The 27,585-nt window shown below is 40.5% G+C and overlaps 2 protein-coding genes across 3 annotated transcripts; both read right to left on the reverse strand.

Annotated features, from left to right (window-relative positions):
* TXNDC12 (thioredoxin domain containing 12) lies at positions 1 to 27,297 on the reverse strand. The gene is made up of 7 exons (XM_030324816.1): positions 27,072 to 27,297; positions 13,301 to 13,361; positions 5,866 to 5,918; positions 4,490 to 4,563; positions 3,547 to 3,616; positions 2,741 to 2,824; positions 1 to 808 (listed from the first exon to the last, which is right to left on the reverse strand). The coding sequence occupies exons 1-7, from the start codon at positions 27,166 to 27,168 to the stop codon at positions 729 to 731; spliced, it is 519 nt and encodes a 172-aa protein (XP_030180676.1). The 5' UTR covers positions 27,169 to 27,297; the 3' UTR covers positions 1 to 728.
* On the reverse strand, positions 4,546 to 10,511 carry KTI12 (KTI12 chromatin associated homolog). Of its 2 annotated transcripts, XM_032594302.1 has the most exons (3): positions 8,965 to 10,511; positions 5,866 to 5,918; positions 4,546 to 4,563 (listed from the first exon to the last, which is right to left on the reverse strand). In XM_032594302.1, the coding sequence occupies exon 1, from the start codon at positions 10,464 to 10,466 to the stop codon at positions 9,402 to 9,404; it is 1,065 nt and encodes a 354-aa protein (XP_032450193.1). In that variant the 5' UTR covers positions 10,467 to 10,511; the 3' UTR covers positions 4,546 to 4,563; positions 5,866 to 5,918; positions 8,965 to 9,401. The 2 variants fall into 2 exon arrangements, with proteins under 2 accessions (XP_032450193.1, XP_030180674.1); XM_030324814.1 differs by lacking the exons at positions 4,546 to 4,563; positions 5,866 to 5,918 and adding an exon at positions 6,358 to 6,561 and having other exon boundaries at positions 6,798 to 10,511.
* Positions 27,298 to 27,585: the final 288 nt, after the last annotated feature.

The following is a 27,585-nucleotide window of genomic DNA, read 5'->3' on the forward strand; positions in this document are numbered from 1 at the left end:
TTTTTTTGTTAACCTCAGTACAAAAATACAGTTGACGACTTAACAAAAATGGCTCCACATAGGGCTTGAAGGTTTCTGTTTCTATAACAGTAACAGGGAAAAGCATGCTTCCAGCTGGGGCTGAGTCCAAGCACACAGCCATTCTTGCACACACATGCGTGCAAACAGGGAAGCCCAAGCAGTAGAAGAGGATGGAAGTTTCTGGGATTCAGGAAGAAGCCCAAGATTATTCCCAGGAGAAAATGAGAAGAAACAGGCTGGTCTCCTTGGTGGGGTAAAATTACTGATTTACATTTAGGTTTGTTGTTTTAAATGATCAACTATTTCTGAAGTTTTACTATTGTAGAAAAGATGCTACTTGTCTCCTTTCACCGCCAAGGTGAATAAAGCTGGAGGAAATGGAAAAAGATTCAAATACTGAAGTGTGAGGAATAAACCTCCAAATGGCTCAAGTTTTGTGTCAAAAGTGTCATCCTTTACATTCAATGACAAATAGACATCTTTAAGAGGGTGCGGGAAAAGGAAGTCTGCCACACTCTGCTGGATCCAAAGCACGGAGACCAGTTTCTGTTAGCAGAAGTCTTCCACAGTGACAGCGCTCCTTCCCATGTAGGCAGGAGCAAGGTTTCCTGGTTGGTTTAATTGTTCTGAGTGATTTCTCAATGTTCCCTCCCCTGCTGCTTTCCTTCCAGAACACTAACTTTGATGAAAGAAGGGATATATTCATGTTACAACTCATCTTCAAGATGTTTCTCTCTGAAAGCATCACCAGTCAGCCTTTCCTGAGCTTCCTTCATCCCCTGAACAACTGTGAAATAAAGGTGGGGGTGGGGGGAGTATGAAGTAGGTTTTTAATATCCGACATTTGACAACTAACACAGATTTTTGTTATAGGAGAAATATGACAGGATCTGGACTCGAGATCTAGTTCTGGATTTTAGGCCTGGAAAGTCATTTACCTCTTTGAATCTGTTTATAGCTTATCTATAAAATGAGCTAACACTACTTACTTCACACCGGCTTATTATAAAAATTAAATAAATAATAAGAGCTTTATAATTTATGAAATACTACAAAAATATTACTAGTTACTATGGCTTGCCATCCAGGATTAGGACTGAATCCCTGTCATAGACTACAGATGTTCACTTGACATTAAAGGAGTAGAAAACACCTTCCTACCATCCCCATCACATCGTTTTGATGAATGCTGCATTTATTTCATGTGCTGTGGAAGTTACAGGCATGTGTGTGCATGTGCTAGAAGGGGGAGTGGTCTTCAATGAAGTAGGTAGTCATTTCTAGTATCACCTATACATAGAAGAAGGCAGGTTCTCAAAGAAAGAGTAGACTGGAAGGAGGGCCCTACATAGATGAGACATGAAACTTCGTGTTTATCTCAGGACATCTCTCTTGTAGATTTAACTTCAAGGAGAGCAGGTGTTTTGGTACAGGCTCTCTAATACAGTGACAGGCCAGGAGCTAGATTGAGCCAGAGTCTGTAAATCTCAGAAAGCAAGCCTGTAACCTCATAAGAGCCAGGTAGAATAGTTGGTTACATCCCTTTTGCTTTCCCTAAGCCTTTAGTAAAGCCAAGTTTGAATGTTCCAGTTTCATGTCAGCTGAGCCATGGGGGATTCAGGCAAAGGTTTTGTGTCCACATTTGGACTAATGTGTTAAAAGATGATGGCAGTGTGGAGATGGCAATGGTAAGTTTGATGAAATTCTAAAGGGAATGTGAATCTCAAGGTTCAAGAATTGGGGACCTAAAATCTAGCTGCCCTTCCCATAAGGGAAATTTCCAGCTTTTAGTGATCTGCATTTGGGTAAGGAAGATGACATTCTCCTTACCCATGGGTAAGGAGATAACTTCTCCAGATCTTGTTCCTCTCCCTATTCTAAGAAATAAGAGTTCCAAGGACTCAAAACAAAGTGATCAACAACAACAGCAACAGCATGGCAATGCTGAACACATGGCAACTTAGCAAACAACCCCCTCTTATAGATGACACAGGGGAACTTTGGAAGGAAAACGGGCAGTACGTAGCATGAATTCCATCTCTGCCTCTAGAATGATTGTGCTCAAGGATTAGAGAACAAGAAGGCATGACTGACATGATTTCAACCTTCCTTCACCTGTTTGTGCTGATGCTGTTCTCTTTGCCTGGAACATGCTTTTTGCATTCTTCTGCTGGCTAGGTCTCACTCTTCAGATTCAATCCAGTCACTGTGTCCTCCAGCAAGCCTTACGTACTCCATGCTGGGCTACACCTCCCACCCCTTGCTTCCACAGCTTGAAATGTCCTCATATCTGTCCATAGAGACAAATTCTTATCTTTCTAGGTCCAATTAGAGATTACGATCTATGAAACCTCTTAGACTTGATCAGCTAACAGCATTCCCCCTCCTCTGAATTCTTACAGGAAGAGTGGCATTAGTGCCGTAGGAAAAAACTTAAGTTCTGGACTGAAATCCTGGCTGTGACTTAATTGTGAGACCACAGGCAAGTGACTATCTCTGTAAGCCTCAATTCTTATTTCCTGTGGTTCAGTTAGCTCCAAACTAGATTTAAGCAGCTAGGGATAGGGCTCAGTCTCATCTTTCTCCTATATTCTATACAGATCCTAGCCAAAAGCTGGTCATGCAGGAGACGCTGAGCTAACATGCTGAATCGAGTCTCCTACCATAGAGCTAGTTAAATTTAGCAGCAATTCTCCTCCTCTCTCTCAACATAACATACCTTGTTCAGCACTGACGTAGAAATACTTGTAGCTGGGGTTTCCATTCTCATTGATGATTTCAGGATGCACCTTGCCACTGGGATCTATTATAGACATAATGCCACAAGGATTGCAGTAATTATAACGGAGAGGTGTTTCAAATGCTATATAGTATATTAGGCCTTCTAGGAAACAATACTTGCCCATCTTTGCAGCCCATTATCTCACCACTCTACCCCTTGTGTTTTATGTTGTAATCACAATGAATTCCTTGCAGTTCCCTGAAGTCAAGTCCCCCATGCCTTGGCATATGCTGTTCTCTTTTCCTGGCATGTTTCTTTTCTGCTTGATGATGGGGGGATTCTGCATTTCTATTGTCTCCCCCACAGAATCCAGCAGAATGCTGAGCAAAGATTAGATGGTCATTAAATTTAGTATCTTTTATAAGTTGTTTGTGGAAAGACATTTGTTAAGTTATAGTATTCCACTGCCTCAGTTGCACTATGAAGTCAAGGGTAGGAACTATGGCTTCTCTCTGTCCCTGTAGTGCCTAGCACAGGGCTTGACATGTGGCTGATACCCGAATGAATGAATGGATGCTCAGTACTCTGTCATTGCTCACAAAAACAGTTAGTTAATAAAAAAAAAATTTTCCTTCCAATTTGAAGTTCTAGCATTTAGAACTCCCCTACTCTCTTGAAACTGGTTTTTGTTTGTTTTTGTTTTTAGCCATCCTACTACAATTTCACTAGATGGAGTAAGTGCCTTGACTCCTTTACCTCTCCTTCCACATCACAGATCCCCAGATTAAGGTCTTTCACCTTACCCAGAAAAAGGATTCGTGGAATATAACCCCCATCAGGGCTGAAATCTTCATCCTTGGGCTCTTCTTCATCCTATTAAGTATAAATCTTAAGTCAGATCATGCATGTCCTTTCTTTCTTCAAAACCTTCCAGTGGCTTCCCCTTTCACTCAGGGTAAAACCCCAAGTCCTTGCATTGGCCTAAGAAGCCCTACATAATCTGCCACCTGGGCACTTCTCTAACTTTATGTCCTTCTACCCCTTGTTCAGTCTTTTTCAACCATGCTAACCTCCTTGTTGTCAAGGCATTAAGCCAGGCATGCACCTCACTCAGGCCTTTGTACTTACTCTTACCCTCTGCCAGGACATGCTTTCTCCATTATCCACAAGGCTCACTCCTTTTGTTTCAAATCTTTGCCCAAATGTCACCTTCTTTTCTATTTAAAATTGAGAAGTATCCCCTCCATCCCTCATTTTAAGCCATAGCATTTACCACCATCTGACATATTTTGTTTCACCTGTCCCACCATATTCAATTCCCCATATATAATTTCAATGAGGGCATAAAGGATACCTAATGAAGAAACAGGAACGTTGTACTTACAAGCCCAGCACAGACCAGGTGCTCAACTGAATCACATTTTGCAGAGATCTGTGTCCTGCATGTGTTACTATACCTTTAGTTCAGCAATACAAAGATGTAAAACATGTCATAATTATAGACTAAGACTGAAGGACCTTACAATGTGGTCTTCTTAGCTAATCTCTCCTCCCCTTCCTCCCACAAGTGGAGGCTGGATGGCCTTTTACACCTGACACAAGCTTTACGATTAGAAGTGAAGAGGAAAACACATACATACAGGATGCCTGCTCTGCTAAATATGATTTTACACCATTAATGATGTTAATTCTAAAGCAGCAAAGACTTAAAATCATAGCAGAAAGGAGAAACCCCCAAAGTCTTACCTCAAGATTCACCATAACGAAATTATGGGAAAGTTCTGAAATTTCTGTAGATTCTGCAAATTTGGGCTTTAAAGCTAGGAGGGAAAAAAAGAGTTTGAAATATAAGAAAACATCATTTTCATATCCAAACCTTAATTTGCAGAGTTGATTCAAATAACTGAACTCTTTTTTGTTTTAAACTCCTAAGAACCAGAAATCAGGACACCTGAATTCTGGCTGTGTTTCTGCTACTTACTCACACAGGTAGGTCACCTGGAGTGAATGACTTTATTTCTCTGAAACTTTTACTTCATTTATAAAATATAGATAATGGCATATAAATGAAAAAATTATTTCTATTTACTTTTTATAGCCACAGGTCAGTAACTTCTATTGAAATAACAGAAAACACAGTAACATTACCGTGTGTGTATATATACATATTACACTATTCGCACTAATTTTCTACTCCTTTTCCAACTAGGATTCTGCTGAGTGTAGCATACCAAACAAAAGGAAAAACCTGACCGGGAAGTGGCAAGATGGCAAAGTAGAAAGAATAGCTGCCACAAATAACACTGGGTTCTAAATTTCATTCCCACCTCCTCCAGAAAGACTTCCCTAACCACTTCTCATGTTTCTGTACACTTCAGCTTCCTGTATTTACTGTCTATACAACTACTATAGCACTAATACTATACTCTCCCTAACCATATCTCAATTGCTTTACTCTCCAACCCCTTGCAAAGGTAACTGCAAACTTCTTGAGGGCAGGGAATCTATGTCATATATATTTCTTTGGTATTCCTTAGAGCAATCAGTACTGCTGGGAAAAGTCTGTGCCAATGTTTTTTATTTATTTTTTTAAAATGTTTATTTCTGGGGCACCTGGGTGGCGCAGTCGGTTAAGCGTCCGACTTCAGCCAGGTCACGATCTCGTGCTCCGTGAGTTCGAGCCCCGCGTCGGGCTCTGGGCTGATGGCTCAGAGCCTGGAGCCTGCTTCGGATTCTGTGTCTCCCTCTCTCTCTGCCCCTCCCCTGTTCATGTCTGTCTCTCTCTGTCCCGAAAATAAATAAACGTTAAAAAAAAAAAAAAAAATTAAAAAAAAAAATAAATAAAATGTTTATTTCTGACAGAGAGAGAGAGACAGACAGACAGACAGCATGAGCAAGGGAGGGGCAGAGAGAGAGGGAGACACAGAATCCAAAGCAGGCTCCAGATGTGAGCTGTCAGTACAGAGCCTGATGTGGGGCTCAAACTCACGAACCGTGAAATCATGACCTGAGCTGAAGTCAGACACTTAACTGACTGAGCCACCCAGGTACCCCTGTGCTAATTTTTTTAACTAAATGTTAATATTTAAGAACACATTTGAGGTTTGATTATTTGTACTTACCTTTGCAAGCTCCACACCAGGACTTATGGATGATCACCATTAGGGGCAAGCCACTTGAAAAGAAAACAAAGGAATTATAATCTAGTAATTCCATTTCTTTAAGTCTATCCTAATAAAATGACCATATATAAAGACAAAGATTAATGTATAAAGACGTTCAGGTAGTGCGATTTGGATTAAGAAAATTTTTAGGCAACATAAATATTCAATAATAGATTATAATAAAATTATTGGTAAGTTCTGACATTCCTATAAATTCTGCAAATTTGGGCTTTAAAGCTAGGGAGAAAAGACTGTAGAAGAAACATCAAATTACAGTATTTCTAAATGTTATGGTTATATAATCATTGAAAATGTTAAAATTTTTCATTGGTACATCAAATTAAACAGAATGGGGCACCTGGCTGGCTCAGTCAGTAGATCATGTGACTCCTGATCTCAGGATCATGAATTTAAACCCGTTGGGTGAAGAGCTTACTTTAAAAAAAACAAAAAACAGAATATAAAATTATCATCTACAGTTTGGATTTAATTGTACAACTATGTACAGAGGAAAGACCCTAAAATGAAATGAAATATACCAAAACATAATAGTTATCCCTAGATAATGGGATTGTGGATTTTACTATACTTTTTCTATATTTTCCATTTTTTCTACAATTAAATGTAATCTTTATACAGGGAGGAAAAAACTTTCTCTTTTTTTTTTTTAATTTTTTTTTTTAACGTTTTATTTATTTTTGAGACAGAGAGAGACAGAGCATGAACGGGGGAGGGGCAGAGAGAGAGGGAGACACAGAATCGGAAGCAGGCTCCAGGCTCTGAGCCATCATCCCAGAGCCCGACGCGGGGCTCGAACTCGCGGACCGCGAGATCGTGACCTGGCTGAAGTCAGACGCTTAACCGACTGCGCCACCCAGGCGCCCCAAAACTTTCTCTTTTTTTAAATGATGAGCAACATCATCCACCTGAACCAGTCTTGGCCAAATGAAGTCCTTAAGCTCTCAAGGCTTAAATGCCAACTTGTAGGAAAGTCCTATGTAAGCAGCATGGCTTTCTGAATCATACAACCCCTGTAACACCACACTACACAATACAATCATTGCATTTACTATATTTACTCTATTACTTACCCATCTCCCTGCAATAGACTCGGGAGTTCCCTAAAGCAAAGAACTCAGCTCTCCCTACATGCCTTACATGTGGCACATAGAATATTATTGATATTATTGAATATATTGATAAATGCATAGCATTTACTATGTACTAGACACTATTCTAAATACACATAATTAATTGTCAAATGAATTATTCAATACCTCATTAGAGGCCTACTACAAATCCGGGGTGGATTTGTACCTCTAATAGTCGTAAAAACCAAATAAGCAGGAAAAACTTATGTGAGAAGTGGGATCTAAGTAACCATAATAATAATAATAATAATAATAATAATAATAATAACCAAAATATGCTACCCATTTATTATACATTGTGCTATGTGCTTTACAGGCATTATCTCATTTAAATCCTCACAATAATCCTAATGTATATACTACTAACGTTCTCATAATAGAAATAAGAAAACTGAGACTCCCAAGAGATTAAATATTTGGCCACATAAAATCTAGGTTCTGTCATTTATGACCTAATTCATTAAGTCTGACTCTAAAACCAATGTTCTTTCTGACCATTACTGTCTACTTCAATTTAGAATCGCAATCCACAACCAATAACTAACTTTGAATCTGAGAACAGAGGTTGGAAAAGGCATTAGAAGTTGCCTAGTCCAAACCTTCCTTTCACACAGGAATTCTAATATACATCATCTAATATAGCATATGTAACTATAATACATCCACTATATCAAATATAACAAAAGGTGGTCCAGACTGCCTAATGAGCAAGAAACCCACCACCAAGGTAGCCCAACCTTTCAATAGCTCCATGCACTTACAGAGCAGTTTGGAATGCCTTGCTCCCTCCTCCCTCTCTAGTAAACTCTTATTTATCCTTCTACAGCAGAGATCAGCAAATCTCTGCAGACCTGGTCCAGGCCACTGCCTGCTTCTGTAGAGCTGTAAGATACAAGCTATTTTTTTTTTTCATTTTTAAATGGTTGAAAACAAATCTAAAAATAGTCCCCCTTGTGATATGTGAAAATTAAATACAATACACATTTTGGTGTAGTTTTATTCAAGCACACTTATACTGAGGTGCCTGGCTGGCTCAGCTGTAATAGTATGCAACTCATGGTCTCAGGGTCATGAGTTGGAGCCCCGCTTGGGTGTAGAAATCACTTAAATAAACACAAACACACACACACATACGTACTCATATTCAGTTGTATACTTATTGTATATGGTTGCTTTTGTGCTAAAATGTGCTACAGCTAATAAGCTACAACAGAGACCCTATGGCCCACAAGGCTAAAACATTTACTATTTGATGCTTTGCTGACACATGTTCTACAGTAACAGCTCAAATATTAACCCCTCTACAAGCCTTCCCCAAACTATCTTCTCTCAACGGCTAATTAGTCCTTTCCTTTTCTGGAGTCCCAAACCATTCTGTCATTATCCTGTAAACACCGACATTTTTACACCATAATCATGTTTACTTGTATTTCTCACCAAACTATTAATTTCTCAAGGGCAAAGACATATCTAATTCATCTTTGAAAATCACAAGTGCTGATTTTTATTTAATAAAATCAGTGAAAGAATGAAAAAGCTTAAAGTGTTATTTGCCTTGAAATAAAGAATGAAGCACAACACTTATGGAAGCTGTCATCATCACTCTAGGTTAGACCAAATATCCAGTCTCTTATCAAGCACTGTCAAAGTACTATTTTGGTCAAAGGCATAACAGTGATACATGTGTCTCTAAATGTTACATTAAGTAAATTACATGAAGAACATTAAGTTACATGAAGCAAAAGAGATTCCAGCAGACTTTCTTCTAAAAGATTTTATTAGATGTAAACTCTAATAGTTATGTCTTTTGCTTCCACTAGAACCAAAGCTTCCCAAGGACAGAAACCAGTGGATTTATCAGTGACCCCTGGCCCCAGGACAGACTAGCAAAAAGTAGACACAGTACTTTAAAAACTGGTATGAAAGAAAGGCCAGTGCAGATGCAGAACTGTCTCATCTTCAGTTTCCACTCACAATTGTTTAAAAAAAAATTCATCCATCCAGTCTGCTCTCCTACAATTCAGATGGGGGAAATCCTGGGTGTGTGACACCACAGGTAGAACCCAATCTAAACAAATCCTGTCCACCTGAGCTCTGTCCTGGAGAAAATTGCCAAGATCCTCCAAGCCAGTTCTCCATTTTCTCTAGTCTCAATTTATGCTGTAACTCAAGGCCTGTCACAACAGAGGCACTCAGAGGAAAATGTGAGTAAAATCAGTCACAACAGCTGTAGTACGACACATCAACATGCTCTGTAGACCTTCAGATTACTTTATCAAGAAACACAGAGAGCAGTGGAGGTTAGACAAGGAGCCAGGGCTTTCCCCCCACACCTCCTCTTGTTTAGTGCAGGCTCTGGCTCAGATACTGCAGAAACATGTTGGCCAGCTGAGGCAGGTTCTCATTGTTGGGATGCATTTTGGTGTAGGAAATAAACTGGCGACGGAGGCGACTCAGTTCTGCCATGGTCAAAGGCCGGGTAAACTGCAGGTGCTCCGTGGTGCCAGGAAGCTTAAGCAAGTCTCCAGGGACCGCGCGCTTCTGAGCTTCCATCAGTCCTGCCAACACCTGGCTGGTGACCTGATCCAACTGGTGCAGAAAGCTGCCGGAGGCAAGGGGCTGGGACTGTGTAGACTGATGGGGTGGGGGAGCCTGGTTCTCAAACAAGGCAGCCCGTATCTCTGCCAGGGGTAATGGCTCCTCTAAGCCCACCAAGGTGAACAGGGGCCGGTCCCAGCGGTTCCGAGAGTCGGGAGCCTCAAAGCGCAGCGTTAGGGCCTCCATAAGTTCAGGAGAGTAAAAGGTACTGACCATACGCTTTTCACATGTATCAAATTCTGAAGTCACAGGAGCTGGAAGATCTGGCACCCCGGTTTCCTCCGGCTCCAGTTCCTTAGGTACAACTGCTTGGGTTCTCCCGCTTGCTACAGAGTCCACTGCTTGTGGTTCCCTGAGGACAGGGGTGCCCACCGCCAGAGGTCTCCCTCTTTCCTCAGTGCGCGGCCTCCAACTCACACTGAGGTTCAGGCCTCGGTGGTCCACCGCATCAGCCACCCGAGGTCCCCCGCTCAGACCGCCCGGCCGTACGCAATATACCAGACAGAGCGGAGTGCGCGCCGCCCGCGCCAGGCAGTAGAGCTCGTAGCGGAAGCCCTTGATGTAGTTAAGCGAGTCGAGGATGACTACATCGTGGCGACTGAGGCGCCTCTCCACTGCGGCTCGCAAGGCCCCGCGCAACGCCTTCTCACGGGCCGAATCGCCATACACCGTCGCGTCCTCCGTACCCAGCACCAACGCGTCATCCACTACGTACACCGCGCGGCCCTCGGCCGCTAACGCCCCACGGAGCTCCTCCGCCCGCCGGCTCTTGCCGCTGTATGGCAGCCCGCAAAACACTACGAGCGGCATCCTTACGGGACGCGGCCATGTGCAACCGGATAGCGTCACTTCCGGGTTGCTGAACTCTCCGGCGCAAACCGGAAGGGCAAAGTGCACTTCCTGTCCCTCTCTACTCTTAAAGGACTTATTGTTGCTGTGGAAACATGAGATCTACCCCAACTAAACCCAGGATCTGCTCTCAGAAAAAAGATGGAAATAAGAATGGCATCAGTTATTTATGTCAAATAAGCCTCAAGAGAATGTGATCTGCCAAAGACTGCCCAACCGTTTATAATAGGGCCCTAATGAGCATTAAACATTGCAAAGCAGTGAGCACCATATTTATCATACAAAGACCATTCACAAATGCTAGTTCCCCTTCTTTCCTTACACCCAGTGATTCTCAGTAACTGTTTACTCAATAACCATTTCAATCATTCAACTTCTTCATGATTGGGAATTCAGATGAACATAAAACAGTTTCCCCATAGAAGTCTGAATGGGAAAAATAAAGCACCTTACATGGATAGAATACGTTGTTGGGATATAAAAGTATAAAAGAGAAAAAACAACATACCCCCCCAAAGTCACTTAAGACTTCATCTAGGAACAGTCATTTGATTTAGAACTTGAAAAACTGGGGCGCCTGGGTGGCTGTCTGTAAAGCTGGGGACTTCAGCTCAGCTCACCATCTCCCAGTCTGAGTTCCAGCCCAGGCTGGGGCTCTGTGCTGACACGTCAGAGCCTGGAGCCTGCTTCGGATTCTCCCTGTCTCTGCCTCTCCCCTGCTCACGTTCTGTTTATCTCTCTCTCTCTCTCTCTCTCTCTCTCTCTCTCTGTCAACAATAAATAAACATTAAAAAATTAAAAAAAGAAAAAAAGAACTTGAGAAACTAACATAAATTTTTCTCTTGGGTAAGGTTGCTTGATAATATATACAGGATGCCTAGTTCAATTTGAATTTCAGATAAGCAACATGTTTTTAATATGTCTCAAATATTGAATGGGCCATATTTAAAATTACTTACAATTTACCCGAAATTCAAATTGAACTGGGCATCCTTATTTTTATTTGCTAAATCTGGCAACCCTATTCTACAGAATGTGTAAGACTCAAAGTCATTAAGCTGTAGGGTCTGTTCTAGCAAAAGCAAGCACTATACAGTTGACCCTTGAAAAACAGGGGTTTGGATTGCACAGGTACACTTATAATGCAGATTTTTTACAGTACAGTACTATAAATGTATTTTCTCTTCCTTATAACTTTCTTAATATTTTTTCTCTAGCTTACTTTGTTGTAAGAATACAATATGCAATACACATAACATACAAAATATGTTAATGGACTGTTTATGTTATCAGTGAGGCTTCCAGTCAACAGTAGATTATTAGTAGTTAAGTTTTTGGGGAGTCAAAAGTTATATGCAGATTTTGACTAAGCAGGTGGTCAGCATCCCTAAGCCCCCATCCCAGCATTGTTTAGGGTCAATTATAATTTTGTAGGTGCAGAAGTGTGAGAGTTTCTGTGCAAGTATGTGTGTGTATAAAGTAGATGCACAGGGGTGCCTGGGTGGCTCAGTTGGTTAAGTGTCCAACTCTTAATTTTGGCTCAGAGCATTATCTCGCAGTTCATGAGTTTGAGCCCCATGTCAGGCTTTGCACTGACAGCGCGGAACCTGCTTGGTATTCTCTCTCTCCCTTTCTCTCCAACCCTCCCCTACTCATTCTTGCTCTTTCTCTCTCTCTCTCTCAAAATAAACATTAAAACATTTTTTTAATAAAGTAGATGCACATATTTTGGGTCTTTGTATCTCTCCAGTACAGTACAATAGAGAACATTCAAGTATTGGCTTTATCACTTAGTAGCTGTGTAATCAATTGACAAATTATTTAATCATTCTGTGTCTCAATTCCTCTCCCATACAATAACAACAGTTCTTATTTCACAGGCTGAACCAACCTCATAGGTTACGAAGATTAAACAAATTAATGTATGTAAAGCACTTAGATCAGTGTTTAGCCTTCCCTCCCCTGCTCTGCCTTTTCTTCTCCTTTGCATCAGTTATTTGCATCAGTGCATAGACTAAACCTAACTGAAACTCGAGACTATTCAACTTGAGACTGTAAGGCAGTGTGGTTTACTGGTGGAGTGCAGGCTCTAATGCCATAGTGCCTGGGTCTGAATCTCGGCTCCACCGCTTACCAGCTATGTGATCTTGAGGAAGTTACTTAACTGCTCTGTGCCTTAGTTTTCTCATCTCTAAAATGAAGGTAACAGCATTAGCCACCTCAAAAGAATTCTTGTGAGAATTAAATGAGTTAATTCACATAATTCAGTGTCTGGTGCATACTAAGCACTTATTAAATGTTAACTAGTAGTGCTTTTTTTTAAATATTTGGTTATTTTTTGAGAGAGAGAGAGAGAGAGAGAGAGCAGGGGAGGGGCAGAAAGAGAGAGGGAGAAATCCCAAGCAGGCTCCGCAATGTCAGCACAGAGCCTGATGTGGGGCTCAATCCCAGGAACTGTGAGATCATGACCTGAGGTGAAACCAAGAGTCCGATGCTCAACCAACTATGCCACCCAGGCACCTCGACTAGTATTGTTGTTGTTGTTATCATCAGGCAACTCCCCAGTTTTGGCTCTGTTTTGGCATAATCCTTCACCTGAAATTAATGTTAAGCTGATGGCTGGAAAGTGTTTTACCACCATAAATAACCTGCTGAATGTATTTTATTTTTACAGCAATCTCTAGGTCCAATGTGGGATTGTACTGGTGACACCAAGATCAAGAGTTGCATGCTCTATCTGATGAGCCAACCAGGCGCCCCTTCCACTATAAATAACCTAAAACCATATCTTGTACCTTGCAGCTGCTTCCTTCTTCCCATCTTCTAGTGTCCTCCAATGAATGTGATCTCCAAAACCTGGAAGGAAAGAGCCTTATAAGCATTCACCCGTGAATAGAGGCAAAGACCCAAAAAAAGAAATGTGGCATGTTCACAAGGTAGCCATAAAAAAGTTTTCCTCTGTTAAGAACATGGTGTTCAAGTCTCAGCTCTACCACTTTCTAGGTGTATGGGACCATGAATGGTCCCATACCTCAAGCCTCAGTTTACTTTCATATATATAAAACAGAGAAAACATGACCTAATTCATAATTTTTAAGAACAGCAAATAATGGTTGTGAAATTCTTTAACATTGAGTATGCAAATAACACTATAAGCATGAATGAGAACTTTCCACAGGGTAAACACAAAATAGGTCATAACAAATCATTACTAGCTGGAGACAATACAGGAACATAGATTTAGGGTCAGAAATACAAGGGTATGGGATGCCTGGGTGGCTCAGGTCATGATCTCATGGTTTGTGGGTTCGAGTCCTGCCTCGGGCTCTGTGCTGGAGCCTCCTTTGGATTCTGTATCTCCCTCTCTCTCTGCCCCTCCCCTACTCATGCTCTCTCTCTCTCTCTCTCTCTCTCTCTCTCAAAAATAAACAAATGTTAAAAAAAATACAAGGATATGTGACTCCACTTCCTATTAAATGTGTGAATTTTGTAAATGTAGTGAACTCTCCAAGTCCCAATTTATTCATCTTTAAAATCAAGATAATAATACCTACCTCCAAGTGTTGGTGTAAAGATTAAATGAGATAATGTATCCAAAGCTACTCTTATTATTCCCCTAACTTCCACCAAAATCATACCTCTGTTATGTCAAAACCTTTCAGAGGCTCTCCAATTACCTAAAAAGAAAGGTCAAACTCTGGTAGCAGGGCTTACAAAGCCTTTCAAAATATGGCACCTGTCCATCTCCCCAGGCTCACTTTCCACACTTTTTCTAAAATCCTCTACACAAAACTATTTTCATTTCCTTAAACTCGGCATGTACTGTCTCCCCTCCAGCCTTCATAATTACTGCCTCCTCTGCCTTTCCTTCCATCCTCACTTCCAATTTATTCTTCAAATACAAACCCAGAGGGCATCATTACATCTGATAAATCTTCCCTGACTCCCAAAGCAGCCTATTCTTGCTCCATCACAGCATTTCCCAGGCTGAACTATAAATGTTTATGTGCCTGTCTCCCTCACACTAAAGGGAACTACCTTAGGGCTGAGATCATATCTGTCTTATTCCCTCCTGTTTCTCCAGCATTGAGCATTATACATGGCCATAGTAAGTGCTCCATAAAATATTTTTTGAGTAAATGAATCTTATTTAGGCCATATCATGTAAATGACTTAGTTTTATTACTTGAAAAATGTTGAGTGATCACAGTAATACTGACATTCATTGGCCCCTTTATATGTGCTCATGTTAACTACACGTTATCTCATCTAAATTTGGCCTTGGGGCGCCTGGGTGGCTCAGTGGGTTAAGCATCCGACTTTGCCTCAGGTCATGATCTCAGTTTGTGGGTTCGAGCCCTACATTGGGCTCTGTGCTGACAGCTCAGAGCCTGGAGCCTGCTTCGGATTCTGTGTCTTCCTCTCTCTCTGCCCCTCCCCCACTCATGCTCTGTTTCTACCTCAAAAATAAATACATAAAAAAATTTTTTTTAATTTGGCATTAACAATAACCCTCTCTATATTTCCCTAAACTTCTGTTTTCTCATCAGTAAAATAGGTAAAATAATAGCTGTATCTCATAAGATTGCTACTGGATATTACATAAGAAATAAGAATATATAGTACCTTAGCACACTGGTTAGCATTTATAAATGATCAGTAAATAGCAGCTTTCGTTATGCTTTTCATTTGAGACTTCTAAGGCTCTGAGAAGTTACATAACCTGTACCAGGTCACATAGCTGGTAAATGGCCAAGCTGGGATTTAAACTTCAATTCTATGACTTTTCAGTTATGATACTATCTTGCAGACCTTCCTTTCCCAGAAGAAATTCAAATTTCCATCAGTGTTACCACAGGGAAATAAACAGCTCATCTAGATTAGTGCACAGAGGCAGTATCCCAACTAATCATCATCATTTTTCATTTCCAACAGTGTGGGTTGCTAGCCAAGAGAAATATGTCACTTGCCTAGGGCCCAAAGTCTAATCCTGAAGGGTTAATGATTAAGTGAGAGTGAAACTGGGAGAACTGGAAGGTGCCTAATGTGACTGATCATCATCATTCTACCTGTCAATACCTAAACTCAGGCAACTTAATCCTGCCTTGGCGGGAATGCCCAAGTAGACAGTTTGGGGTGGTATCCACCTACAAAATAATAAAATCCCAGATAAAACAGACTTTCAAAATGTACTCACTGGGCTAAAGTAAGCTAAAACCAGATAGTGAGCAACAAATAAAAGGGAAAGCTGACCTGAAAACAAATGTCTATTACGATAGAGCAAAATGGAGATAAATCTGAGATTCCATATTTAAACAATTAAAAAAAAGACTGAAATGATAATACCCCTAGTTTTCCAGATAAGTCAAATTTCAAACCTTTCTAGAGGAAAGTACTCCCCACTTTAGGCCTCCAGAATAGCCAAAGATGAACAGTTCACAATCATAGATTCCCCCAAACACATAAGAAAACAGGCCACCACAAGTAGGAATCAGCAGAGGCAACAAATAGATTTAGACCCCCTACGGACTTCAGATATTAGAATTATCAGCCATAGGACACAAAGATAACTACGTGTGAACATTTAAAGAAATAACACATGGAGGGTGCCTGGGTGGCTCAGTTGGTTAAACGCCCGAGTTGATTTTGGCTCAGGTCATGACCTCATGGTTTGTGCACTGTCAGTGCAGAGCCTGCTTGGGATTCTCTCTTTCCCTCTCTCTCTGCTCCTCCCCCACTCGCTCACTCTTTCTCTCTCAAAATAAACATTTTTTTAAATTAAAAACACATAAAGAAGTAACACATGGGATCACAAAAATGCATGCAACACATGAAATAAATAGGCAAATCTATAAAGGCACCTGGACTTCTAGAAATTAAATATATAGGGGCAGCTGGATGGCTCAGTTGGTAGAACATTTGATCCTTGGTGTCGGGGTTGTGAGTTCAAGCCCTACCGTGGGCATAGAGCCTACTTAAAAAAAATAATGGTTGAAATATAATATCAATGGATATTCAGTTATAAAAAGAAATGAGCTAGTAAGCCACAAAACGACATGGAGGAACCTTAAATGCATATTGCTAAGTGAATGACGCCAATCTGAAAATGCTACATAATACATGATTCCAACTACATAACATTCTGGAAGAGGCAAAACTATGGAGATTATAAAAAGATCAGTGGTTGCCAGGGGTTCACGGGGGACGGAGGGATGAGTAGGTGGAACATAGAATTTTTATAGCAGTGAAACTATTCTGTACGATTCTGTAATGGCAGATATATGTTGTTATGAGTTAAATTGTGTCTACCCCACCAAATTGGTATGCTGAAGTCCTAAACCACAATACCTGAGAATAGGACTGTATTTGGACAGTCTTTAAAGAGGTTAATTAAATTAAAATGAGGTCACTAGTATAGGTCCTAATCCATTATAACTGGTGTCCTTCTAAAAAGAGATTAGGACAGACACATATAAAAAAAAGAAAGACCATGTGAAGACACAGAAAGACAGCCATCTATAAGAAGAAACCAATCCTGCCAACCACTTGATGTTGAACTTCTAGCTTCCAGATTTGTAAGAAAATAAATTTTTGTTAATTTATTAATTAATTATTAATTTATTTCTACAAGTGTGTAGAATTTGTTATGGCACCTCTAGCAAATTAACATATATGTCATTATACACTTGTCAAAACCCAGAGACTATATAGCACAAATGTAAACCATGGACTTTAGTCAATAATAATGTATCAATACTGGCTCATCAATTGTAACAAATGAACAACATCAATGCAAGATGTTAATGATAGGGAAAACCCGGGGAGGGGGAAAGTGGAGGGGTGACAGCTGACATGGAACTCTATTTTCCACTCAAGTTTTCTACAGACCTTACACTGCTCAAAAAAATAAATTCTATTAATTAAAAAAAATACAATGAGGGGCACCTGGGTGGCTCAGTTGGTCAAGCATCCGACTTTGGCTCAGGTCATGATCTCGTGATTTGTGAGTTCAAGCCCCGTGTCGGGCTCTGTGCTGACAACTCAGAGCTTGGAGATATTTTGAAGGGGCACCTGGCTGGCTCAGTCAGAAGAGTGAGTGACTCTTGATCTCAGGATTGTGAGTTTGAGCCCCATGTTGGATGTAGAGATTACTAAAAAAATAAGTAAGTAAACTTTGTATTTTTTAATAAATGTTAAATGTTTTTTAATTAAAAAATAAAAAAATTCAATGAATAGGTTAAAACAGCAAATTAGAGACCAGTCGAGAGATAAATCAGAAGTTATCCAGAATGCAGCATGGAGAGATAAGGGGATAGAAAATGTGAAGAAGAGGCCAAGAAATATTGAGAAGATTAATAGAGCTAGTATAAAAAGAATTGGAGTTTCAGAATGAAAAGACGAGAGAAAAGGATATATTTGAAAAGACAATATCACTGGGATAGGGCACTGGGTGACTGGGGAACAAAAATGGGGGGAAAAAATACCTTTTGAAATATCAAACCATGTGAATGTATTACTACTTAAAATACATTTGCATCTTTCAAAAAGAAAAAGAAAGAAAGAATGGCTGAGAATTTTCAAGAACTTAGAGAAAACATGAATTTGCAGGTACACAAAGCACAATCTATAGCAACTGAGACAAATTACAAAATCAAAATACATACACTTACACCGTAGTGAAACTGCAGAGCGGCAAAAATATTAAGATCTTTAAAGCATTTCAGAGACAAATGACATATTTCCTACAAAACATCAATAATTAGACTGACAGGAGCAAACTAGAAATCAGAAGAAAGCAGAATACCATCTTCAAAATACTGAAAAGGAAATATCCCTAAATTTAGAATTACGTGCCTAGCAAAACTATCTTTCAAGAACGAGGGCAAGACAGACATCTTCTGAAAAACTAAGAAACTTTTCCACCATCACGTATTCACAACTCATTATTATTTCAATGAATAAATATTTACTATGTAGTATTACATAGTGGTTAAGAGCATGAACTCTGGACCTAGACTCCCTAGGTTGGAATCCTAGTTGCAGCTTACTAGCTGTGTGACTTAGGGCAAGTTTCTTACCCTCAGTTTCTTCACCTGTGGATAACCAAGGATTACAACAGTACTTACCTGTTAGGGTTGCTGTGAGGATTGAAAAAATGAATACGTTAAAGAACTCTGAACAGTGTCTGGGACTGGAGAATTGCTACAAGTACCCGCTATTAATATAATATGCAAGGCACTGTTCTAAGTACTTTATGAATATTGATCCTCATAATAACCCTAGAGGTAGGTACTCTTATTAATCCCATTTTACAGATGAGAAAACTGAGGCACAAAGTCTAAATAACTCCCAAGTTTATATCACTAATGAGTATCAGAGCTGGGATCTGAACCTAGGCAATCAAGGTCCAGACTCCCTGCTTTTAATCACTACACAGTGGTGTCCCTAAAACTAGAGGGAGGTAAGAACAAAGAGGGAACAAAGAGGAGGGAACAGACAATGCAGGGCCTATTAGGCCACTGTAAAGACTCTAGCTTTTACTAGGCTCTTGGGTTTTGATCAGAGTAGTAACACAATGTGGTTTATGTTTTCACAGGATTGCTTTGGCTTCTATGCAGAAAACAAACTATAGGGGGTGTTATGAGTTGAACTGTATCCCTTAAAAAAAGATATGTTGGAGTCCTAACCCCCAGACTTGTGATCTTATTTGGAAATAGGGTCTTTACAGAGGTAATCAAGTTAAAATGAGGTCGGCGAGGTGGGCCCTAACCCAATGTGACTGGTCTCTATCTAAAAAGGGAAATGTGGACACAGATATGCACACAGGAAGAGCATAGCCATCTACAGATCCATCCCTCACTGTTCAGAAGGAACCAATCCTGCCGATTTCAAACTTCCAGCTTCCAGAACTGTGAGACAATAAATTTCTGTTGTTTAAGCCACTCAGTTTGTGGTACTTTGTTACCGCAGCCCTAGTAAACTAATATAGGGGGGGAAAGGAAAAGCAAATGAGACTAGTAAAGTGGCTATTGCAATAATCCAGGCAAACAATGATGATGGTTTGGACTAGCAGAGATGATAGAGGGTATAAGATACTACCGTATTCTGGATATATTTTGAAGGCAAAGTCAAAAGGATTTTGCTATGCATATGGGGTGAGAGAAGTTGAGGACAACTCTTAAGGTTTTTGGCTTGGGCAACTGGAAAAATGGAGTTGCCATTAACAGAACTGGGGAAGGGAGCAATTAGAGTGAGTTTTGGAAAGAAACATTAAGAGATTTGATTTGGGTATGTTCACTTTGAGATGCTTACTAGACATCTAAGTATAGATGCTGAATAAGCAACTAAATGTCTAAGGCTGAAATTCAAGGAACAGGTATCAGAATGTGGATGTTATTAAAGTCATGAGACTGAATAAGATCACCAAGGGAGTGAGTATAGATGGAGAGGGAGTCTAAGAGCCCTGGAGGACTCCTAGGTCAGGGGAGATAAAGAAGAACAAGACAAGGACAAGAGAAGGAACTGCCAAGTGAGACTGGCAGAAAACTAGCAGTGCATGGAGTCCTGGAATCCAAGTGTTTCCAAGATGTTTCAAGAAGGAAGGATGATCAACTGACTCCAATGTTCCTGTTAAATCAGAAATGACCTCAGCATTTAGCAACTGGAGAGCAATGCTGACCTTGATAAGATCAGTTTCAATTAGGCGAGTGGGATGAAAGCATGATTAGAGCAAGATCAAGATAGCCCAGGGGAAGAATCAGAAGAGTACCTACAACTCTTGCACAGAATTTTCCCATATGGGGGGTAATTGTTAGGGGGAGCAGTGAGTTGAGGAAGGGTTTTTATTCAATATGGAGGAAAGTATAGAGATGTTGAAAGCTGATAGAAATGATGTAATAAAGGGAGGACAATTGCTGATACAGGACAAGAAAGATGAGTCAAAAATATCTAGAGGAGGTGAAAGGAGAAAGGAGTTAGTACTCCAGTAGAGGGATCAGCTTTTGCTAGGAGCACAGATAGTTTATCCAGTAGACAGGGGAGGAAGAATATATGGACACTGGTGCTAGAAGGTGGGTAGATATAGTGGTAACAATTTTTGAAAGGCCTCTTCCAATTGCTTCTATCTTCTGTTAAAGAGGAAACATGGTCACCAGCTGACAGCAAAGATTGTGGAGAAAGTATTGGAGATTTGAAGAGACAAAGGGAAATTAAAATAGTCCCCTAGGAGGGAAGAACCAGAGAAACTAAAAGAATAAGTGAAGGTCACATTTCAGGAAGAAAATGATTCCAGAAGAAAGCCTGGATACAAGGAATAGTGAACAAATAAATTGGGAAACATGTGGATAAATCTAAATATTATCTGTACCAAGAATGTTAGTGCTCAATTGGTAGAGTTAAAAAAAAAAAAAAAAAAAAAAAAAACACCGAACAACTGCTTATAAGTAAAGAGGAGGTGACTGAAGTTGAAATGTTCTAAGACCCCTTTCCATTGGACGGTTAAGATATTAATACTAGATTTTGTAAGTATGTAAGTAAAATTTCAAAAGTAATCACCAAAAGAAAAGAACTAGACTGTCAACTTCTACATTAATAAAGGAGACAAAACAAAATGAGAATAAGAAAATACTAAATCCCTAAAGTAAACAAGAAGGAAAAACAGTAGCAATGCAAACCAGATGACAGAAATAAGACCAGCTCTGGCAATAATCACCATAAATATAAGTGGACTAAACTTGCCAGTTAAAGTTAAAAAATAGAAATTGTCAGATTTCACTTAAAAAAAAAAAAAAAACCTACCTCTATACCATTTAAAAGAGCACCTAAAACAGACAGACTTGAAAAAGTCTAAAGTAAGTTGATTGAAAAGTATGTGTCGGGCAAATGTCACCCAAAAGAAAGTCAAAGAAGCTAGATTAATATCAGGTAAAATTCAATTTCTCCATAAACTGGGGCTACTAAGAAGCTAGCTGACACAGCTAAAGGTCATAGGAGGTTCTGGCTAAGAATAGAGACCCTGTGGCAGCACCATTCAATAGAACTTCCTGCAATGATGGAAATGTTCTAGATCTGCACTATTTAATATGGTAGCCACTAGCCACAAGTGGCTATTGAATACCTGAAATGTGGCTAATGCAACTGAAAAGATGAATTTTTTATTTTGATTAGTTTAAATTTAAGGGTGACATGTGACTAGTACCACTGTATTGGGACAGCACAAACTTAAGAGATTAGTCCAATCCTTTAATACTAGGAAGGCCTAGAAAAAGGAAGAGGCTACCCAAAACCACAAAATCACAACCAGAATTTAGGTCTCCTGATTCCTAATTAACATGCTTTTCCAGTATCCCAACATGTGCCAACCTGCCTTACTGCATCATCCCTAAGAGTCAGTCTAGAGGTATTATTTGAAACAATTCACTACATGTACAAAATTGCTTTGAAAATTTGTATTAAAAAGTACATTGGAGGGCCTCATGGGTGGCTCAGTTGGTTAAGCATCCAACTTTGGCTCAGGTTATGGTCTCGCGGCTTGGGGGTTCAAGCCCCACATCAGGCTCTCTGCTCTCAGTGCGGAGCCTGCTTCGGATCCTCTGTCCCCCTCTCTCTCTGCCCCTCTCCTGCTCGCACACGCACACTCTCCCTCTCTCAAATATAAATACACTTAAAAAAAAAAAAAGTACATTGGAGGGGCACCTGGCTGGCTCAGCCGGTAGAGCATGCACCTCTTAATTGTGGGTTCTAAGTTCAAGCCCCAAGTTGGGTATAGAGAGGACTTAAAAATAAAATTGTTAAAAAATAAAAAGTACACTGGAATTTTTCATAGTCATAATCACCACCATCATTTTCTGAATGCTTACTTTGTGATGATCACAATAATACAACGATAACAACAATATTAATAATGACTAATACTCACATGGCATTCATTGTATGTCAGGTCCTGTTTTCCATAGTTTTATACATATTAACTTATCTTCACAATAAACTTACAAGGTAGAAACTCTAATTATCCCCATTTTACAGATATGGAAGCTGAAGTCAAACACCTTGCCCAAGGTTGCACTGCCAGTAAATGACAGAACTGGGATTAGAACTTAGGTGGCCAACTTCTAGAGTCTGTATTTTAACCACACACTATACTGCCTTTCCAGCAAAGATTAAATGAACAAACGAATGAAAGAATACAGTCTCACCAAAGGAGAATGAAAACACTGACTTCAGATCTGGAAAACCAGGTCCTTTTGTTTCACTTCAAATATAACTTGAAAGGGTACAGTGTTAACTTTGTTATTAAAATCACCTACTCTCCTGACACCCACCCACACTTATACATCCATGCCAACATGGAACATTTGAAAACAGTCCAACTTCCTGAAGTGTCACATGCACAGCCACCTAATTTATGCTGCTATCTGCAAAGTGAGCTGAAGGCTCCTACATCAGTAGCCCTTTCCCTAAAACATTAATTTTTAAAGTGGGGTTGGGGAGGACCATTTCTAAACACAGCATTTACAGCAGAATTCCAACCCCTTTATCCTGAAAGTGTTTTCATGAATGTATGTGAAAGACATCAGGAAAGTATTATCCACCCACTCCTGCTGTTGAAACAAAAGGTCAAGTGTCAGAGCTGGCAGCCAAGCCTCTGAAACAAGCAACACTGTACCTGAGAGATACAATAACACAGTAGCTAAGCAAAGTCCAACTACAGTAGAGCAGAACTGGACTGGAATCCCACTTCCACCCTCTTGGCATTTTCACAAATGCAAAATATGGCTAAGAAAAATATCTATCCCATAGGATTCTTGTGAATGTGCGTAGGACACTGACACTTCATGTGTCAGTGCCGAATTTTTATTCCAGAGACTTAACAAAGTCATCTATCTCTGTTTCAGGCAGTGACAGCATCTGAACCACCCCCATTGACAACTTTCTTATTTCTCCTGTGAAGTCTTCAAAGGAGTTTCTGCACTCAGAGACAGGAATGGTATACTGGTTAAGAGGACGGGCTCTAGGATTTCTAAACCAGAGAGTCCATATACCAGCTGTGTGACTCCCTTGCCCCATTTTAGATTCTTCATCTGTGAAATGAGGATGATAAGAAAAAATATTATCCATCTCAGAGGGTTATTGTATTAAACTAGTTAATACATGAAAAATGCACAGAACAGTGCCTGGAATATAGTAAATGTACAGAAAATGTTAGTCATTACAATTCTCCCCATAGATGATATATCCCAAATTTTTAGGACACAGAGAACAACAAAATTATAGTTGACTCCTGAACAACATGGATTTGAACTGCATGCATCTACTTATACATGGATTTTTTTACAGTACGGTACTATAAATACATTTCTCTTCCTTGTGATTTCCTTAACATTTCTTTTCTCTAGCTTACTTTATTATATAAAAACAGTATATAATATATAGAACATAATAATATGTGTTAATGAAATATTTATGTTATTGGTAAGGCTACTGATCATCAGTAAAGTTTTGGAGGCGTCCAAAAAGTTATATGCTAATTTTTCGACTGTGGGATGTGCAGGGGTCAGCATCCCTAACCCCTGTGCCGCTCAAGAGTCAACTGTATTTAATACCATACTGTTAATACCAACTGTATTTGTTAATACCACTCCAATACCATACTGTTAGAGCTGAAATGACTCTTAGGAATCATTTCTAGTTCAACACCCTCATTCAATTAATAGTGCCCTGGTAAGACCAGAGCTACATGGTCTGACCAGCATTAAAACCCAGGTTTCCTGGGGCACCTGGGTGGCTCAGTCGGTTAAGCGTCTAACTTCAGGTCATGACTCGGGGTTTGTGAGTTCAAGCCCCGTGTGGGGCTCTGTGCTGACAACTCGGAGCCTGGAGCCTGCTTCAGATTCTGTCTCCCTCTCTCTCTGCCCCTTATATTGTCTCTCTTTCTCTCTCTCAAAAATAAACATTAAAAAAATTTTTTTAAACAACAAAACAAAACAAAAACACCAGGTCTCCTGATTCCTGTCCAGTGCTCACACTTCTGTATTTCCTATTTTTAATGAAAATAGTAGGGTCGTTCAGTCTTTTCTCTCTGCAAACCAACAGGCCATCTTCTGGAAAGAGCCAGAGCTCTGAAAACATTTGGGAAGAAATCATACTCATCAAAATTTTCAGGAAATACTGCTTCAGGTAGCACATTTTGGGGGAGGTAGCGTAGGTAGGATATAATTTATTTCCCAAGAATCCATACCCAAGAGATACAAAAAACAAAAATTTGAAACATTATTAATTCCTTTCAGGAACAATTAAATATTCTTCCTTGGGAGGGCATAATAATAAATATTAACTAAATCCTTTCTAAGTTTATAACACAATATTACATGCCTTTTTTTTTTAATCCTCAGAGCACAGCCCCCCTTCCTCAAGTTGCCTTCTTACATACTGCTACAGTTACTGGTATTTTCCTTGCTCACCATACATATCACAGCTTATGCAATTGCTTGCTTACTTGCTTTGACAGTCCTCAGACTATAAGCAGAAAAAAGACAGGGATCTCAAAGATCAGATACACCATTCATTTCTTCTTTCAACAGATATTCCTGAGCATGAATGAGACAGAAATGGTCCTGGCTTACTGGAGCAGACTATACTTGTAGCAATATCTCATTCCACATGCTTTTCTTACAAAGTGTCCTCAACATTCTTTCCATGGAGGTCCTTCCCCTTGAACACGACCTTACAGACTACAATGGAAGTGATGCTATGTGACTTACAAGGCTAGATGATAAAAATGCAATGCATTTCCACCTTGGTCTCTTGGGACAGACCCTCTTAAGAGTCTGGCTGTCATACTGAGGAACCCCATACCTGGCCCATGAAGAAAGACCACATGGAAAAGTAACCAGACATGGATCCAAGGGACACACCTTCCCCACGGTGCCTTGTTTGAAACCCTGACTCACAGAATTATGAGCATAATAAAATGAGTTCCTTACACTATTAAATTTTGGGGTGGTTTATTATGCAGCAATGGCAACTGGAACAACCATTAATAAATATATGGCTTAATATCTACCAAGGAGTAAAGATACTGAACACATGACTCTAAGGTATTGCCTACGCCTAACGGTAACTGGAACAGAGTAAATTATTTGTTGAGTGTCCAAGGTAGTTATTATTATGCCCATTTTGTAGATGAGGAACTGAGCTTTGAAAGGTGAAGCAACTTGCCCTAAGCCTCTCAGCTGGCCAATAGCAGAATAAATTAAAACTCAGATCTACACCCACACTCATAACACCATACTCTGTCTCCCTTGGTACTTACATTTTTGTGCTAAATATACAGTAATCTGTTTCAAAATGAGATTGTCAGTACTGAAAATATTCTGGCCCAGTAGAATTCACCATGAAGTTTCATCACTGAGATGGAAATCCACATATCACCTTCTCACAGAAGTCTTCTTTGACCTTCCTAGCTCAAGTAATGCCAGCTCCCTCACCCTCCCCAGCCATTCTTTCTACTCCATCACGATTTCATTTTCTTCACAATACTTATCCCTAGCTGAAATTCTCTTGCTTCTTACATTTGTTCTTGTTCACGTGTCTACTCTCTGTATCTCTGACTTGAATATGAACTCTGTGAGCAGGACCCTTATCTGTCCTGTCTATTCCAAGATCTCCAGTGCCTAGTACAGTGCCTGGAATATGGTAGGTGATCAAAAATTAATTATTTACTGAAGGAGTGACCACCCAACCTCATCACCTGCCAATAAATATGCAAATTGGAAGGATAAAGCAAAGTTTAAAACATCAGGACTGCATCAGAATCACTCCATCCAGTAAGGTTGGTACAAAAAAAGGAGAGGAGAATCCATGCTACCACTCTTCCACTTAGAAAAAGCATAAACCCTGAATTCCAAAGGAGATGTAGGTAAGGGGATGGGGTGGGGGTGGAGGTCACACCGATCTCCCATTCATAACCACTGTCCCCTCAACTCCTCAAAAAAAATCAGTTTCTTCAGACACATTGACTGAAGCACACCGAGGACAACTGTTGGTGACCCTCTAACACCAGACCTTCTCTATCCTTCACCTGGCCTTTCCTTATATACCAGTCCTGGGATGCAGGTGCTGTTCGCCCCAAGGTCCGGAAGAAGCAGTAACCTAACTCTTCAGGGAGAAGGTGAGTAGGGGGATCTTCATAGCCAGGGAAAGGGTCTCTGCATGTGCAGGTCTCCAAAGACCATATTTCTCCCAAAAGGAAAAATGATTGTTCCTGAGGACCTACCAAGTGCTAGGCACCTATGCTGGCTCTTAAACCTGCTTTAGGGTCGTTCCTTACCTCCAACCCAAGAATTTAGGGAGGCCTCAAGCACAACTTCCTCATCTCACCATTTCCCAGACCCGCTACTCCTCATCCCCTAGAAATCCTCAAAATCCAGGAGCGGTTAGAGAGGATAAAAAGAAACCTGGCGTGGCCTAAGAGACAGAACGGGAGGGGGATCGTGTTAGCATAAGAAGAGGATTATACTGGGCTGGGGCCCAGTATGAGTAAAGATTAATATAAGAAGGCAGTCTGACCCTTTCCAAGCCCAATATGTCCATCAGAAGAGGTGATGAGAAGCAGGAAACTGAAGCTCAGCAAACAAGTGGCCCCGAGATGAGACCGAAGCTCCATGGTGGTAGGTGCGCGGAGCCACCGGGCTGAGCAGACGGAGGAGGACCAGAGTCCTAGCAGAAGGTCCGTGCCGTTCCCCAAGTGCGGCTCAGCCCAAACCCTCGCGTTCCCAGATTTTTTTTTTCCTAACCGTGAAGGAAGTGATGTTAGACGGATGTGGGTGGTGCCTCCGGGGTCTGGTTTGAGATGGAGTAAGTTTAAAGGTGCAGATCACGTAGAAGGGTGTGGGAATTGCTCTCCTGCGCGACCTGCTTCCCCTCGATTCTGGATATTCAGTCCGAAGACTGAGAAGGAGAAGGTGGGCCGAGATAGTGGGGGTGGGGAGAGGGCTCAAGAGAACCGTTGCTGGTTGCCTCAGCCTGCAAGCTAGCCCCTCCCCCCAAGAACCGCTGCACTTAATATTCACAGCGCGAATTA

Source organism: Lynx canadensis, chromosome C1 (genome assembly GCF_007474595.2).
Source record: "Lynx canadensis isolate LIC74 chromosome C1, mLynCan4.pri.v2, whole genome shotgun sequence".
Taxonomy (NCBI): Eukaryota; Metazoa; Chordata; class Mammalia; order Carnivora; family Felidae; genus Lynx; species Lynx canadensis.